The 17,202-nt window shown below is 49.9% G+C and overlaps 1 protein-coding gene across 1 annotated transcript in view; it reads left to right on the top strand.

The window, feature by feature from the left end:
- The window catches only part of GLRX3 (glutaredoxin 3), a 29,885-nt gene extending 13,417 nt beyond the window's left edge, over positions 1-16,468 (top strand). Inside the window, exons 3-11 of the mRNA XM_066238289.1 lie at positions 40-114; positions 957-1,158; positions 5,913-6,085; positions 6,320-6,381; positions 8,884-8,941; positions 10,690-10,742; positions 13,473-13,512; positions 13,598-13,690; positions 16,232-16,468. Of these exons, the coding sequence (XP_066094386.1) occupies positions 40-114; positions 957-1,158; positions 5,913-6,085; positions 6,320-6,381; positions 8,884-8,941; positions 10,690-10,742; positions 13,473-13,512; positions 13,598-13,690; positions 16,232-16,282 (807 nt within the window). The 3' untranslated portion in view covers positions 16,283-16,468. The remainder of the gene's footprint in view (positions 1-39; positions 115-956; positions 1,159-5,912; positions 6,086-6,319; positions 6,382-8,883; positions 8,942-10,689; positions 10,743-13,472; positions 13,513-13,597; positions 13,691-16,231) is intronic.
- Positions 16,469-17,202: the final 734 nt, after the last annotated feature.

Below are 17,202 nucleotides of genomic sequence, written 5' to 3' on the forward strand. Positions count from 1 at the left end.
GACCTTTTGTAATCAAGCTTAAATTGTCTTATTTTAAAGTTGGAAGCTGAAGCTGTTCCTGAAGTATCTGAAAAATATGAAATCAGCTCTGTCCCCACCTTTCTGTTTTTCAAGGTAAGGATGAAGCTGCAGGAGCGGCTCCTCGTCTGTCCTGGGCTGTGGGTTCTGTGTTGGTGCCTTGACCCTCCCCCTTCCCACTAAACATTGGCATTGGGTTGTTCCTGGCTGTGCCCTTCTTGTGGACTTGGTGTTTGCCTGCCCTGGGGTCCTGGAGAAGGGACTTGGAGGGGAGGTCCAGCAGCCAGGGCTAGATAGAGCTTCTTGAGAAAAAAATCAGATACATGATATAGACACAAAGCGTTCCGAGTTGGGTCAGAAGTTGGTTGATAGGGCCTGTGTCTGGACATAATGAAACATCTGGCTGATTCTGGTTTGATTAATGACTCTTGTAGGAAGTGATGCACATCTGTGCTTCAGGGCACCCCTGGGTGTTATACCACAGTTCCCCAATTACCTCATTTATACGTAATAAAGGATTCATCCCAGAGGGCAGGGAAACCCTTTCTGTTTTATGTTAGACTCGGTCTGCTTTGAGCTTGAGATGTAGAAATGTTTACAGCCAACCCAGTGAATCTCATTTAGATATAAATGTGTCATAAACTTTTGTACCCTACTCTTGAAAAACATCAGCTAGTTGAAGGGAGTTCATATTTGGAACTTTACAGATGTTTTTCTAGCATGTTCTCAAAAAAAGAAATAGAGAACAATTAGTTATCTCTAAAATTGAGACGCAGTGCCGGCAGTTAGTAGTTGGATTTTAAAAACTTCTCCAGTAATAGTGTGTTCCCCTTAAACACGGGCCAGCCCTGTGGGTTTGTCTTGTTATCATTGTGGAGGCTGCAGTATAGAGGTGAGGAAGGAATGCCACCTATTCTAAAGGAGGTTTATAACTTCAGAATTCTCAGAAAATGGACCGATTAGACGGTGCACATGCCCCAGAGTTGACCAGAAAAGTTCAGCGCCATGCGTCTGTGGGCTCCTTCCCACCCAGGGGGAGTGAGCACCCCAAAGAAGACCTCAACCTCCGCCTGAAGAGATTAACTCACGCTGCCCCCTGCATGCTGTTCATGAAAGGGACTCCTCAGGAGCCGCGCTGCGGTAAGGAGCTGCTGCTCAGACGCTGGCAGAGGGCCTCGCCCGGGGTCGGCTGGGTGCGCCTGGGCGCACCGGGCACTGCGTTCCTCCCCAAAGTCAGAGCCGTTAGGATTCCAGTGGCGCTAGGTGGCTGGGTGATGCGAAGTGGTTTTCACTACAGACGAGCATGTTGGAACCGAGAGGCATCTTAGTCATCTAATCCCAGGTCTGTGTGGTGCACCCACGTACCCAGAGCTGAGGACAGCTTGCCCGCGGTCTCCTGACGGCAGAGCCGGGACGGATGGGGTTCCAGCGCCTGTTGCTGGTCCGCGAAGGGGCTTTTTGCCTCTCCCGTGGACTTTGCTGTTAGCAGTTACCCTCTTTCTCGGCTGCCCCTTGGCTCACCTTGTCCAAGTTCAGCAGTTTGCACGTTTACCAGATTTTGACGTGTTCCTATGTCTGCCGTGGGCACTGCCACCTACCCTGTTGTCTCAGCTCTGATGACTTGGTCCCCCTCACTGTCATTTCCAACTTACAGCTTCTGGTAACTTCAAGGTTCCTAATTCTGTGGCTTATAGTCACTCTTGTTTTCTGAAGCACATAGATGCTTGTAATTTTGTCCTTAAGTAAGTTTTACGGTTACTGGCCCCTTTGGTATTGGGCTTATGCTGGTTTCTTTCGTGAGCCTCGTATGGCATTATTATATGGCTTAATCGGGCAGTTACCGCCTTCGGAGGGTGCTGTTGAGAGCGAGGATCTGTTCCAACTGCACAGGAGGGAGTTTGGCAGAGAGCGGCGGCACCACGGAGTGCTGTCGGAAGAATGACTGTGTCCTGGGTGACTGCAGATATCCAAGCTGCTAAGGACATGTGACTGTAAATTCTTCCCTGTGTGGTTAGTGAGTTACATGTTACATTATGGAAAAGTCTGGTTTAAAAATAAAGTTTCATGATGAAGTCTCTCTTAAAAAGATTAGAAAAGTGGCTCCTGTATTTCAGTTCTATCTGAAAACTCCCCTGGCCAGTGTCCACATCAAGTGCTGAGTCAGTTGTTTCAGGGGCTGGGCCGCCCAAGGCAGCAGCGGGCGGTCCACATGCCGTGACGTATCTCAGTGGACGCTTCACCTGGCACACTCTCTGCCATCAGGCAGGAAAGTCACTTCTGGTCCTGTGTGTGGTGCCAGTGACAGGACTTAGAGCCCGAGTCCTGTCACGGCCCAGCGTGCTGCCGGTGACTGTGGGGTGGGGGCGACTGTAGGCAGTAGAATGGGGTCACCCTGCAGAAAAACCCAGAGAAGGCTATTCCCTTCTCTGGGACTGGACGGCAGCGTCTTCTGAGTCTTTTCTGAATGGCCCCCTCGTGGGCGTGGCAGGTGGCTAACTGAAGTTGGGCAGGTCCCCCAGGGCACTGGAAGGGAGGCAGTGCAGATGTCACAGCAGGTGGGCCGCGTGCCCACCTGGTCCCTTACCCTCCTGTGCCTGCGCGGCCTCCCCAGGCAGGGATGGGCCAGGGTGGAGGCCCCTTCCAGCTCAGACGTTGTAGGTTACTCGAATAAGTCACAGTGACACTCAGACGATCATGTTCCTGCTTACCTTCCACTTCATTACGCTGAGGTTCTGATGTGCTGTGTCCCTTTGCACAGTCGCCGAGGGGCATTTAGAAGACTGTACAGGTAAGTTAGAATGAAACAAGATGCTTTAAAACATTCAGAGCAATCGCAAAAACTCCATATTATAGACACTTAGATAATAAAAGACCTAATTAGGGAATTAAAAGCTTTATAGATAAAAACGATTTAGCAGTTTTATTCTGTACAAGTATTTATTTTATTCATTATAATTTTTATAATTATATTTTTAAAAATTTTATTTTTCAGTTACAGTTGCCACTGTTATTCTGCATCAGTAGCCATACTTCACAGTGTCCCGAGACTGGGAGTATCTGTAACCGCACTGGTGATAGCCTTTTCTGCTTCCGCTGCTTTGGGTTCTGTCACATTTGCAAACAGGTCACTTCTCACTGCTGCTTCTCTCGTGAAACCTCTGCGTACTGCGTATGGACCGATGGGAAGGTGCCGTGTGGGATGGAGCCATGACTTTGTTGTGGAGCCTGCTCTTGCCCATGGGCACTGTGTCACACAGTCTCCGTCTCCAAGCTGTTTTCTCACAGGGATGTGCGTGCCCCCCTCCTCTCTGAGCCTGGCCAGTGGGAACTTGCTGTCACAGTGCTTTAGAGGTGCAGTGTGGGCAGAGCCGGCCCAGGGGAGCAGTAGTCAGTGGCATGCGTGGGGTGCGGCGTGGGCACGTCCGTGGTGGGACAGTCACTGCGAGAGCCCCTCCTCAGTACTCCCCGCTCTCGGTGGGCACCCTTGGGGAGTGGAGCCATGCTGGCTCTGTGATTAGCTGGCCCTTCACTTTCAGTTAATCAGAAAACAGGAATCGTCACATTTAAATTTCATATGAAGAAAACCGTGAACGCTGTTCCAGGATCTGCCCTGCAGCCTACGCCTCCTTGAACGGGCCAGCCCCTCACTCGCACGGGGGCTCTGCCTGCAGGACTGGACTGCCGTGTGTCCGGTCCCAGTGACAGGCTCGCGCGTCCTCACCCCGTGCTGCTCGGGAGGACGGCAGGGCAGGGCCGCGCTCATGCTCAGAGGATGTCTAAGACGTACTGAGATGGACATCTTTTTAAGTGGAGTGCTAAGGCCTTGAACATGATGTTAAGTTATTTGGGAATTCTTTTATCTATTTCTGTTACCAAAGCTTTTAGCAAAGCAAAAGGAATTTGAACCACAGTACAGACATTTCTCCTGCAGAGAGTCATCTAATTGGTTTTACCTTTTAAGTCAGACACAGATGTTGCAGGTTTAGAAGTGTTCTAAAGGTTTCATTGTGTGAGTGATGGAGTGGGCAGTTAGATTCCTGTTCCCGTCTCCAGCCATGAGTAGAAACGACTGTGGATACAAACCATGGTTCTGTGGCAGCTCAACATGCGTTTTCCACGTTTAACTGTTTTTACTGCATGCGTACATGTATGCGTTTTTCTTTAAAAAGCGTGTGAATATTTTGCTATTAGAATAAAGCCTTCTTACTATTTTGTCCTTAAGCATAACATTTCTAGTCTGCCACTTTAACCCTTAAAAATGAAACACCACCAATCAATCTTTCTAGTCTGCATGTAATTGCCTTAAGGTAAAACCAAGCTTTCTCTCAGCCAGTTGCAGTAGCAATGAGTTAATGTATTGGCTACAGAATAACCCTCAGCAATCAGCCGTTAGCTGTTTACTAATGAACTCCCAGATGAGTGAAAAAGATTCAGAGCCAGTGTTTTACTTCGGGCTGTACAAGAACCTAGCACTGGGTTGTGGGAAAGCCGCTTGCACACTGTACAGATAAATACAGGGCAGGGCAGAGGCAGGGTGCAGCTGCCCGTGTGGAAAATAACACATAATTAGTAAACAGTAGCGCAGGGTTCACAACTGTGAACCCGCTCCTCCCCCAGGGGTCGTCTCGTGAGCTGCTGTCTGGAGCTCGCTTCGATCCTGGTTTTATAGTAAAAGCGCTTTTGCATGGGAGCAGGTAGAGCCTGCTGTTGACATAACCTTTCACTGAATTTTATGATTCAGTTTTATTTACAGATAATTGCTGATGCTGTTAAATCTTACAGGAATTTTGAATTTGAACAATAGGTCATTCCCTAGAGACTTAGGCTTGGTGGGAAGAGGCAGGCTGGTGTGAGGGCGTGGGCAGACTGGCACGGTATGCTGCGCACCAGCAGGGGGATGAACTTACAGACAGAAAGACGCCCTCCTCTTATGCAAGACCAACAGATTTGTGAAAGACTGATTGATATTCATGCTCTTGTTTTTCAGTACTAACGTCATCCTGAGAAAATGATGTCAAAAATGTACGGAACAAAAATGTGTCACCAAAGTATAATAAAATCATGGAACAGAAGATTGTCACTACAGTGAAGGGGGGAACACATAACAGGCTTTGGGGAATGAAAACAGTTTTAGGGAGGAAGCTATAAGTTGTGACCCCAGACGAGGAAGGACACCCCCAGTTTACTGACAGTTCATACAGAAGAGCAGAGAGGACAGCTCTGAAACTCTGTGCTAAAACACCCGTGTTAGGTGCTAAAACACCCGTGTTAGGCTGAAAGGGAATGCGTTGACTTGGCTTTTCATCTCTTCTAGCTAGAGACGGCGGCACCTGGGAAGCGGCGAAGGGCAGTGGGAATGGAGTTAGCTTCCCATGTTCGCACAGTAGCTGCAGACACAGCCCCTTGTGGAGCATTTCCCCACCAGGAAGGTCTCAGTCACAGACGGCAGAGCCTGGAGGGACTGTCCGGGCTCCCACATCTGTCCCTGACGCTGGGCCAGCACGGTGGGGGGGGGGCGTGGGGGGCTGTCCACGGCTCACCTGGGCATCCCCTGGGTGCATGGAGCCAGGTGCCAAGGCTTGAGGGCTCTGCTTATTGGCCTGTACGCTTCTCCTGGAACCAAAAATGTGCCTGATATTGAGAAGAACTTTGCTCAACACACATTAAAAAAAACTTTCAAGTGTATTAACAACTTGAACCACACTGAACATGTGGTACGTGACTGTTAGATAAGGAGTTCTTGGATTTCTGTCCTTCCATACTGTCAGCGTGCTTAAATCAGTGTACTGTAGAGGTGGGCGCCCGTGTTCAGTAGATAAATGCACTCTGACTTTAGAATTGTGTGTGGATGTGAACTAGAGGGAGACTGAGTTTTCATTCTCTTTTCTCTGCAGGTTTCAGCAAGCAGATGGTGGAAATTCTCAACAGACACAATATTCAGTTTAGCAGTTTTGATATCTTCTCAGATGAAGAAGTTCGTCAGGGCCTCAAAACCTATTCCAACTGGCCCACCTACCCCCAGCTCTATGTTTCCGGCGAGCTCATAGGAGGGCTTGACATAGTCAAGGTTAGAACTGGGCAGTCTGTCCCTGGTCGAGTTTCCCTTAGAGCGCAGTTTTGTAAGTGCTGTAACGCGTCTTCAGTGTGAATTTCTTAAGCATGCCCACACCTACCAATACAAGTCCGGAACACGCACCGCTGTGTCCGGTGAGATGACTGTGACTGAAGTTCTGTGTTGTGTTATGGCCAGGGCGTTGATCTTATGAACGCTTTCTTAAACTTGCACGTGTGTTCATTGCAGGAGCTGGAAGCCTCTGACGAACTAGATACAATCTGTCCCAAAGCCCCCAAATTAGAGGAGAGGTAAGTGTTTTAAGAGTTTCAAATAGTCTCTCATTGTTTTAAGTGTATTTTTTAATCCCCAGTTTTTGCATTGTCCTCCTGTATAGCAGTCAGATGTGTCCTGTATGTCGAGGTCACCAGTCTGCTGTTGGCAGACAGTCATGCTGACCAGGAAGGTCTGATGGGGACTAGGGACGTTCTGTGTCCCCAGCTGGGTGATGCTCTTTGTTCCTGTAGAAGTGTCTGCCGCGTGGGATGACCGTGGGTAGTGTCTGCATTTTCGAGCCAGGGTCCAGCTGTGTTGGTGTCCAGGTTGTCGTCAGGGGCTCTTCTCACAGCCTGACTGGGTGACCTGTGTTTTCCTACGCGGAGCCCTGCTGCCTGCTGCTGCCCCTGTCCTGTCGGAACGGGGTGTTCTGGGCGGACAGCAGCACTGTGTCTGCAGTGCATGTGCACACGGGCTCCCCGCCTTTCTGAACCCGATGGCTTCAAACTCAAGGAGATCTCGGAGCTCTAAAATCTGTCTGACTCATTTTATGAAGGATCTCGATCAGCTTTCAAACATTTTATCTTATAGAAATTTTGGACTTCAGCCTATAGGGAGACTTAAAGGAATTTTTATTGCAATAAATATGAATTAATGTAGAGGTTGAGAAAGGAATTTCTTTTGACATATATTGTAGCATATCAGCCATTCATTGTTGGGGATTCAGTTTTTTTGTGTGTTTATGCACTTTTATTTTTTTAATTACCTTTTTAAAATTATTATTAATTTTAATGCAGTGACATTGATAAATCAGGGTAGATATGTTCAGAGAAAACATCTCCAGATTATTTTGACATTTGATTATGTTGTATACCCCCACCCCCTCTGTTACCATCACATTCTTGTCCATGTCTCTGAGTCTCATTTTTATGTCCCATCTATGTATGGATTCATATAGTTCTTAGTTTTTTCTGATTTACTTATTTCACTCCATATAATGTTATCAGGGTCCATCCATGTTGTTGTAAATGATCTGATGTCATTTCTTATGGCTGAGTAGTATTCCATTGTATATATATATGTACCACAGCTTTTTAATCCACTCGTCCTCTGACGGACACTTGGGCTGTTTCCAGATCTTTGCTGTTGTGAACAATGGGGATTCAGTTTTTGAGCTCAAACTTCCTCCTGTAACTGCCTTGCCATTTGACATTTTGAGAATTTCTAAAAGTGTTTAATAAATACCTGATTTATCTGTCATTGATTAATAAAGTAGTCCTCACAGATAGTGTTCCATGCATGTCAAGCTGACCTTCAGGGCGGCACTTTTTCTCATGATGCACACCCCTCCTTGCCCTCCTGATGAGACAGGGACGCCCCCACCCCTGGGACTTGGGTCCTTGGCTACGCTCCCGGCTGGGACGCCGGGTGGCCCGCGCTGCCGTGCCCCGGGCTGTGCGTTTGTCCTCGACTGCTGTCATGGGCGCTTTGTCCCGTGTCCTCGACTGCTGTCGGGGGCGCCTTGTCCCGTGTCCTCGACTGCTGTCGGGGGCACCTCATCCCATGTGGTTTCAGATTCTGCAGGCTGACTGGCTAGGATTATGTAGGAAGCAATCTTCAGGGTGTTTGAGTCATAATTTAAAGGACTGCTGGGAGGAATAGTGCAGGAGCCAGAGCTCCGGGGGTGGGTGCCATCTCTGGGCGGCTCAGAGGGACCTGGTTTGCTCCCCTGGTTACCAGGTGGACAGCCGGTATTAGTGTCCTGCTGTTTCTTACTGTGTGAGAATCAGCAGACGGTACTCTGCTGAGAGCGAGTGTGACAGCCTTGTGCATGATCTGGTTTCATTGTGACAGCGTCATTCTGTGAGGTGGTTGGGAGCCTCTTGTGGCCTAGAGAACCAGGGTCATTAGGAGAACGTGATGGGCACCGTGCGGCCCAGAGGGTCTTCCGCAGCCTGCTGTCCCCACGCCGGCTGTTCCTGAGACCTGTCTGACTTGGCTACTGTGCCGTGGTGCAAGTTCCTGACAGCAGTTAGGTGATGGTGTGTGAAGGACTGTGTGAAACACTTGCTCTGCAGCAAGACGAGAGGACCTGGTGGCCGCGGCCAGTGGTAGCTGGTGTTCGGAGGTCCAGCCCACCCTCCAGGGGCAGCCTGTGCTCACGGGGTATGTGGGGCCGTGTGCAGCCTCAGGATGAAACGGGAACACCGAGGTGGAGTTCTGGAAGTTCCGAATGGGCCCCTTATTGAACAATTCCTTATTGAATTGGTTATTATTATTTTTTTAAACTGTGAGTTGATGGGCTTAAATTGCAACTTGAAGGAACATTCGTTGCCTTAAAAAGCCATCTTGTGTTTCACAGTGGCTCAGAGAGTGGGAAGTAAAGGGAACATCAGTGCGCCTGCTGCTCACTGCCATGTGGAGCTGGGGGCCCCCCGCCTGTGTCTGTCCCTCAACACGCACGCCGCTCCTGCGCGGAGCAGAGGCGCTGTTTAATACCCGAGCTGAGCCATCTCTTACCCATTCTCTCTCCTTAGGCTCAGAGTGCTGACCAATAAAGCTTCCGTGATGCTCTTTATGAAAGGAAACAAACAGGTAAAGAACTCAGAAATGGCTTTATTTGTAATTTCTTTTGATGTTAACATCTGCAGCAAGGGGACACTTAGCATCTTTTTTCCAGCGATAGCTAATGAAGCCGCGGTGGTGCCAGGAAGTTATCTGGGCCTTAATTGCTGCTTACGGAGATCAAACAAAGTCATCTGCCTTTTCTGACTCCATCCTCGGCACGCAGTGGGGTGCGTTTCTCTGCTGCCAGACCTCATCAACTCACTGGTCAGCACTGGTAACTCTGTGCGAGCCACTGTCTGTGTCCACTGGCTGCACAGAGCGCGGCTGGGTCACTGCACGCACTGAGGACAGGGAGCCTTGTGGTCTTGCGTTGGTGGCTTTGGACCATCCTCTGGACATGCCCACGGTGGACAAGTAGGCCTTGCTGCCCGTGTGCCCAGTGCTTGTGTGATGACGAGTGGAGCAGTTTGACACTGGCTTTCTTTTCTGTAACTGCATAGTCCTGCGTTTCTACAAGGGGCGTGCTCAGGGTTCACCAAAGTCTCCAGGGGGCTGCCCGTAACTGGGTAAGAACCCCTGACCCAGCCGACCTCCCTCTGCGTTGTTGCCCTGAGAGGCTCCTCTCACGTCAGTACAGTTCTTACGGGTCGTGGGTGGTCCCTGTCGCTTTTTGACCTAACTTCACAGCCTCACTTTCCCCTTGTGTGAGCAGACAGCATGACACCTCACGGCGTCTTCTTAGAGTGAGGCAACAATAACTCTTGTGAAAGTCTAATGTAACTAGTATAGTGAACCAGTTAGTTCTCTGAGGAGTTGATTAGTACTATAACTAGTATAGTGAACCAGTTAGTTCTCTGAGGAGTTGATTAGTACTATAACTAGTATAGTGAACCAGTTAGTTCTCTGAGGAGTTGATTAGTACTATAACTAGTATAGTGAACCAGTTAGTTCTCTGAGGAGTTGGCTAGTACTATAACTAGTATAGTGAACCAGTTCTCTGAGGAGTTGGTTAGTACTATAACTAGTATAGTGAAACCAGTTAGTTCTCTGAGGAGTTGGTTAGTATAACCCTTACAATGAAAGCAGTCTAACTCAGAAAACAGGGATGTGAATTTCAGCCTGTTGTGGTCACTGGATGAGGACTTCGGTTCTTCGACACTGTATTTACTAAAATGAAACAGAGGAAGTTAGTAATTCCCAGTAGTAAAAAAGTCATCTTTCTTTTTAAATTCTTTTTGGTGATTATTTTTATTCTCAAAACACTTTTTCTGGAAGCCCAGAAAGTATTTGTATATTTTGGGAACGTGATTATGAGTGCTCTTAAGATGTCTGTGGGGTCACGCCTCTTCTCAGCTTCCTGTGGCCTGAAAAGGGTGGGATTTCCCTGGCTGAGTGGAACGGGACAGGACAGTGACGATGGAGTCAGACAGGTTGAGGAGTTGGGGTTATCTGTGTGAGTGAAATCTCAGGAGAGCGCTGAGACTGGACTCAGGGAATTCTGACCCCAGAGAGAGACTACCAGATACGTGCACCTCCCGTGGTCACACTGAAGCCAGTCTGGGCTGCGCAGTGGGACAGGGTCTGGAGGGGTCAGTGCTGGAAGGGGCAGGGGGTGTCAGGTGCCTCCTGAAGCCATACTGTCCGACTGACCTGACATGAGGGGCCTGGGAGCGCGTGCTCGTCCACGTGCCGTCCCATGAACAGAGTGTTAGGTGCAGCCCTGCTGTGGGCCATGTGCAAAAGGCAACACCTCTTCCATTTTCTTTCTGATTTAGGAAGCTAAATGTGGATTCAGCAAACAAATTCTGGAAATACTAAATAGTACTGGGTAAGTCAGTCTTATTTTCGAATTTGTATTTAAGAAATTCTAAGTTTCCCGTTCTCCCACCGGTGTTTTCTTGCACCGTGTATTTTTATCTGCTTATTTTTGCTATACTGTTTTGTGAATGCTTTAAGTTAGATAACAATCGAGTTTTCTGGCCAGTCTCAGACTACAGGTAACAAACGTGCTTTTCAGGCAACACTGAAATGACTACTTCCCCAGAGGAAAGTTAATAGCTGAGTTCTTAATCGGCACAAAAACATTTTAGGGAAAGTGAACTTAGATTTTTAATTTTCTAGAGTCTATAACAGTCCACAAAGCTGACAGGGTACATATTAAGTCAGTTGGTCAGTGAGGTGCAGGTCCTTGAGAGGCTGCCAGGTGAGAAAATTGGGATTGATTTTTATGATAAAACCAAAGCCACTTCTGCGTGTCAGTTATACCTCAGTTTAAAAGATGAAAACAAAGCCACTTGTTTGGATTGTTTAGCACATGCTCTATAGCAGGGGTCCCCAAACATTTTACACAGGGGGCCAGTTCACTGTCCCTCAGACCGTTGGAGGGCCGGACTATAAAAAAAAAAACTATGAACAAATCCCCATGCACACTGCACATATCTTATTTTAAAGTAAAAAAACAAAACGGGAACAAATACAATATTTAAAATAAATAACAAGTAAATTTAAATCAACAAACTGACCAGTATTTCAATGGGAACTATGGTCCTGCTTTTGGCTAATGAGATGGTCAATGTCCAGATCCATATTTGTCACCGCTAGCCCTAACAAGTGATAGGACGCGCTTCTGGAGCTGTGACGCATACATCCCACGTCACCGGAAGTAGTACTGTACGTGAGCGACATTGTTCTTTACTCCTCTCACTGACCACCAATGAAAGAGGTGCCCCTTCCGGAAGTGTGGCAGGCCGGATAAATGGTTTCAGGGGGCCGCATGTGGCCCGCGGGCCGTAGTTTGGGGACCCCTGCTCTATAGGGTTTGTCACATGGTTTTTGCTAACTTCTCTTATTATTTCACACTTGTTTTTTTAATATTATAGGTATTGTAACCATGGCTTTAAATAGATTAGGCAGCCTAGGAAATGATTGGGAAGGAAAGTCATTCTTGAAATGTTGAGACGTTCTTGGCAGAGGGGAAAGTGGCTGAGTGTAACAGGTTTAAAGACAACTTTAGGGACAAAGAAAACCAGTCGATTTCTTCAGGTGGCCTTGACATTTCCCAGAGCAGTCTGGTCAGCCCATAATCCCCTGCAGGGTCTCACCTGCCTGACACTGCCTGAGGGTGGAGGGCGGGCTGGCTGGTGTGTCCCCACCACAGCCTCACGGTGACACTGGTCCCTTCCCCCTGGCCCAGCCTGTCCCCTGGGTGCCCTCTGCCGGGTCATGAGGCCAGGACATGCATCTGCTCTCGTGTTTGGGCAAGTCTCCCTGCCTGCTTTCTGTCCCGGATCTGGGGAGCCTGGTGGGGCGGAGGTGCCGGTTCTCTCGGAGCCAAGCGGGCGTCTCTGGGAGTCCCCCAGCCCCCCACCCCCGCTCCAGCCTTGCTAACACGACGGCTCTGGGAGAACACCGTGCAGACCGGCTCCTGGCGGAATGGCGGAACACAGCGCAGACCCGCGGGAGACGTGGGCGGGTGGACAGGGAGCCCTGTTCCTCCTCCTCTGTTCTCGCACTTGCCCTGCCTGCCAGTCCACCACCCCGAGGGCTGAGGCCCTGTGCACAGTGGGGGAGGTCACTGCGAAGAACTGTCAGGACTGCCGGCCCCCAGACCCCTGACCTTTTATCAGACTGCCTCCCATAGTTCACCCTGAAGGAGACTCACCTGTGTGGGTCCTTTTTAATTCTTTTTTTGCTCTTTCCAAACATTCATTTTTTGGTATGTGCTGCTGATTTATCCTGTCATCTTATTTTTCCGACTGTTCCCACACCATGGACAGTTGTTTTGGAATCTTGTTTACTAATCAAACAAGGTTTCTCTGTGAGGGTGGCTTTGAGTTTTCTGTGTGACATTTTCTTTGGCCAACTTTTGAATTTCCCTAGACCCCTGGTCCCACTCCGAGGGATCCCTGATCCCCAGGGGGTGACTTTTTCATTCCTTTTACAGCACACAGCACAACGCCATCTCTGGTTTTGTGCATATTGGAAATAGCATGTGGGTTCTGAAATACATTTATTCTGTGTCACAGGTGAGGTGCAGCCAGTGCTCTGTACCTCTGGCTGTGGCCTGCGGAACCTAAATGTTTCTTTCACCCTTTAGGAAAAGATCTGCTGACCCTGTCTAACCTAATACTGCCTAGAGCAGGTGTCCCCAAACTATGGCCCGCAGGCCACATGCGGCCCCCTGAGGCCATTTATCCGGCCTCCGCCGCACTTCTGGAAGGGGCACCTCTCTCATTGGTGGTCAGTGAGAGGAGCACTGTATGTGGCAGCCCTCCAATGGTCTGAGGGACAGTGAACTGGCCCCCTGTGTAAAAAGTTTGGGGACCCCTGGCCTAGAGGAATATTCAGATAAATGGGTATCTTGGGATGACTTATTCTGAATAAGTACCAGACAGATTATGAAGTAAAAGTGTTTCTGTTTTTCTTCAGTAAATTTTGTTAGCACCAAAATGATTTATTTACTTTTCTTTTTCCTTGACAATTTTTAAAACACAGAATAAGTTTTACAGTTTTTGTTTAAAACTGAATTTGCTGTTAATGCTTTTCTCCTCTTTTTTAGTGTTGACTATGAGACATTCGATATATTGGAGGATGAAGAAGTAAGCTCTGTGCTTTATGTCCTTTGTCTGACTTCCTGTCACTCGAGCCTGGTGGGAAGGTTTAGGGTTCCTGTTGTTTCCATAGGTCCGGCAAGGATTGAAAACGTTCTCCAACTGGCCGACGTACCCTCAGCTGTATGTGAAAGGGGAGCTCATTGGAGGGCTGGACATTGTTAAGGTGAGGTCCCAATCCATCAGGCACCTCAGGACGGGGAGTGGGGTGGCTTCACTGTGAGCAGGAACTCGGGGGCTGTCCTTGCTGCCTTTCTCCTGGCTGCGTGGGCGGTCGTCCTAGCGTCACCATGTCAGGCATCATTTCTTGTCATTCTCAGTGTCACTGCTGTACCAGACAGCCCTCAGCGCTCCCCTGAGCTAGTCAGTCTCCCTTTCCCGTCTCTGGCGGCTCCTCCTGGGAGCCCCTTCCGTGTCCTGGGGGTGCCACCAGCATCCAGACTCTAGGAAGTGGTGTTGAGAGAGGCTTTCATCGTGGCCAAGGTCCAGAATCGCTTTTACTCCTGTGTTCTAAATCCACGGGGACTTCCCTGCGTGCTCTCCGCTTTTCTTCACTGTCGGCTCTGCTGTGGACACTGCATCCTCCACTTACCCTGTTCTCGGTGTCCTCCCAGTTGCCTGTGTGGGGCCCCGTGCAGAGTGCTGCAGCGGGAACGTCTGTGTTTCTGCGCCTCTGCTCTCGCCATTATAATCGTTAGTTTTCTCACGTTTTTCTACTTGCCTTACTCACATGCTGGTTTGCTTTAAGTACACTCCCGTTGGGTTTAGGTGGCTGTGATTTTTCTTCTAGAATGTAGAGTCTAGAATTGAGGGCACCCCCACGTGGTGGCACCTGTGCTCCAGGCTGGACTGGTCAGCCCAGAACCAGAGGGAAGCTGAGCCGCCCCCGGGCCCACCAGGGGCTGTGGTGCGGGAGGAGGGCGGTGGCGGGTCTGGGGCGGGTCGCTTTGCCGAGGACGTCCTCTGAGGAAGGCAGGTCTTCCGCACTGCTCCTGGTTGTGCTGGAGAACGAAAGTTTTGAGCTCTCCTCCGTGACATCATGACGAGAGAGCCCGCACCCAACCTGACTCGGCTGCGCTGTGGCCATGGGTGTCATGGACGGGCCTTTGACGGCAGGTGCCCTGCCAGGTTCCTGGTTCAACAGCACATTCCCAAGCAAGCCAGGAGTTGTTTTCCTAGTAAACTGTCTTATTCCTGGTGGAGAACAGGGTTAACTTAGTAGCTGTTGAATAGCCCTGAAGCCACAGGAATAGATCTGCATTGGTTGTTGCATATATATTTTAGTTTTGCAAGACACAGGCAGTCTTCAGACCCCAAATTCTCTCAAGCCTGTTCTCATCTGAATGTTTCATAGCCTGGACCTGAGCCACTGGTAACTTGTGGGAAGGTGCGATCAATAAATCTCATTTAGTTCTGCAGCTGAGCTGTGTGGGCAGCTTCTGTTTTAGGTGTGGAACAGGGCGTTTGCTATATGACTTTATCTTCACCTGCTGAGAACACAGGTGCTTGGACTTGGTTCTTGGGGAAGATAAGTGGGAGCAGCTCTTGAATGGGTGTTTCAGTCTGTTTCTTGCAGAGCTGGTCCTTCCTCTGCAGCTGAATTAAAACATCAGTCATGCTCCAGGTGGTCAGTCTTGGCTGGCCCCTGTGGAGCGCTGAGTCTTTCTGTTGAATGGGTGATTGAACAAGTGCATTAGTAAGTCGGTGACTCAGACAGTCTCATGTCCTGAGAAACTGAGCTGCTAACGAGTGTGTACTCGGTGACTTAATCTTCTGAAGACATCATTCCTGTTGTGTTTGGGTCAGGGTGCCCTTTGACCTGCAGTGAGGACACCTGCCCTGTCTGGGGGTCTCACGCTGGGTCAGCACCGAGCAAGAAGCCTCATCCCGCCCCCAGCCCTGCCCCCTGGGTGGGGCGCAGACATGACCAGGGCGAGCTGTTCCCGAGGTCACACTAGGGAGTCCTGGAGTGCAGGTGCAGGTTCTGTCTGAGGGCTCTGGCCTCCGAGTCATGTGCTCAGGACAGCGCTGCTCGACCTCGCATGCAGCAGGGTCTCTGCTTGTTATGTGGGGAGAGGGCCCCGACATCACTGAGGGCCAGCTGAGCTTGTGTGCCCCCCGGGTCGGATCCAGAGGCGAGCTGCCTAATGTCCCATAATAACTCTGAGTTCCGTCAGATGAAACCTGGATCTAAATCAGAGCATCTTGCCCTGTCACATCGTACACTTGATGGCGGTGTCCACATTTTCTGAAAGACGGGCACGGGAATACTTCTGAATTATTGTGTCTTTCTCATGTTCCTGGCCTTTATATTTTAATGTCCACAGCAGCACTGTTGCTTTTCCAGGTGGGCTGGAGACTGAAGTGGGCAGTGTTGCCGGGCATGTCTCAGTGGACGTGGGTCAGCACCGGGCACTTGCTGCTTTTTCCTTCCATCACTCAGCTTCTTTCCCTGTGTGTCGCTATTTAACTCGGAAGCTTTGTTCCGTTTCTGTTGCTCCGTTTGCTAGTGCTGAACAGTCGGCTGGTTTTAGACGCCTCCGTGCTGAATTTTGTCACCTGCAGTGTCCTCTGACAGGCGTGTGGCAGCATGGTCAGTGTGTGTCCGTAAACGGGAGCTTCTTCTGGTTCCCGGACACAGATGCCATCTGTCATCAGGGTGTCCTCACACACACGTGTGCTCGTTATGTTTTCTTTCTCATTTAAGGAGCTGAAGGAGAATGGCGAGTTGCTGTCCACCCTGCAAGGAGAGAAGTGATCTGCGTGGAGTGCAGTGCCCGCTGGCGTGGGAAGAGAGGGAGTGGAGCCGCGGGGTCAGCGTGCAGCTGGCGGGGCAGGAGCGCGGTTCCCGGCCCCCCTCTGCACTGTGCAGGCTGCGCTAAAGGAGCCTATGTTACGTTTTTTCCACCAAAAATAGAATACAATAAACATATTCAAATTCAGTTAAAAATCATTGTGTAAAAAAGTTCATTTTTACAGTGGTGCTGACCACAGAGTGACTGCGACTGATCTGCCTGAAATCCCTCTAACATGGGGGCTTCTTGTAGGAGGAGTTAAGTGAGGCAGTTTGCTCTGGCCGGTGGCCCAGTGGGGGGAGCATCGACCCAGCTCACTGGGGCTCGCGGGTCCCACCCCTGGTCAGGGCACGGGCAAGACACACCAGAGTGCACATCTGTGGAACGACTAAGTGAACTGAGTTGATGCTTTTCTGCACCCCCCCTCAAATCAATGGAAAAATTTTTAAAAAGTCTAGAAAATGGAGAATTATGATGGAGTCTAATCCCCAGCAGCGTTTAGAACCTCATAGACCAGACCAATGGCTCCCCTCGCTGGTCAAAGGCCACTTCACATCTTGGAAAACGCAGGTGACTGTCCTGTTCTGACAGCATCTCCTGGCACCAGTGGTGTTGAGTGGGACCTACGTCCCGGCACGTGTGCGGATGTATGGTGTGCGTCCCGGCACATGTGCGGATGTAGGGTGCATCCCGGCATGTGTACAGAGTGGGGCGTGCGTCCTGGCACGTGTGCGGATGTAGGGTGCATCCCGGCATGTGTACAGAGTGGGGCGTGCGTCCCGGCACGTGTGCGGATGTATGGCGTGCGTCCCGGCACGTGTGCGGATGTATGGCGTGCGTCCCGGCATCGTGTGGGGATGTATGGCGTGCGTCCCGGCACGTG

Source organism: Saccopteryx bilineata, chromosome 7 (assembly GCF_036850765.1).
Source record: "Saccopteryx bilineata isolate mSacBil1 chromosome 7, mSacBil1_pri_phased_curated, whole genome shotgun sequence".
NCBI lineage: Eukaryota > Metazoa > Chordata > Mammalia > Chiroptera > Emballonuridae > Saccopteryx > Saccopteryx bilineata.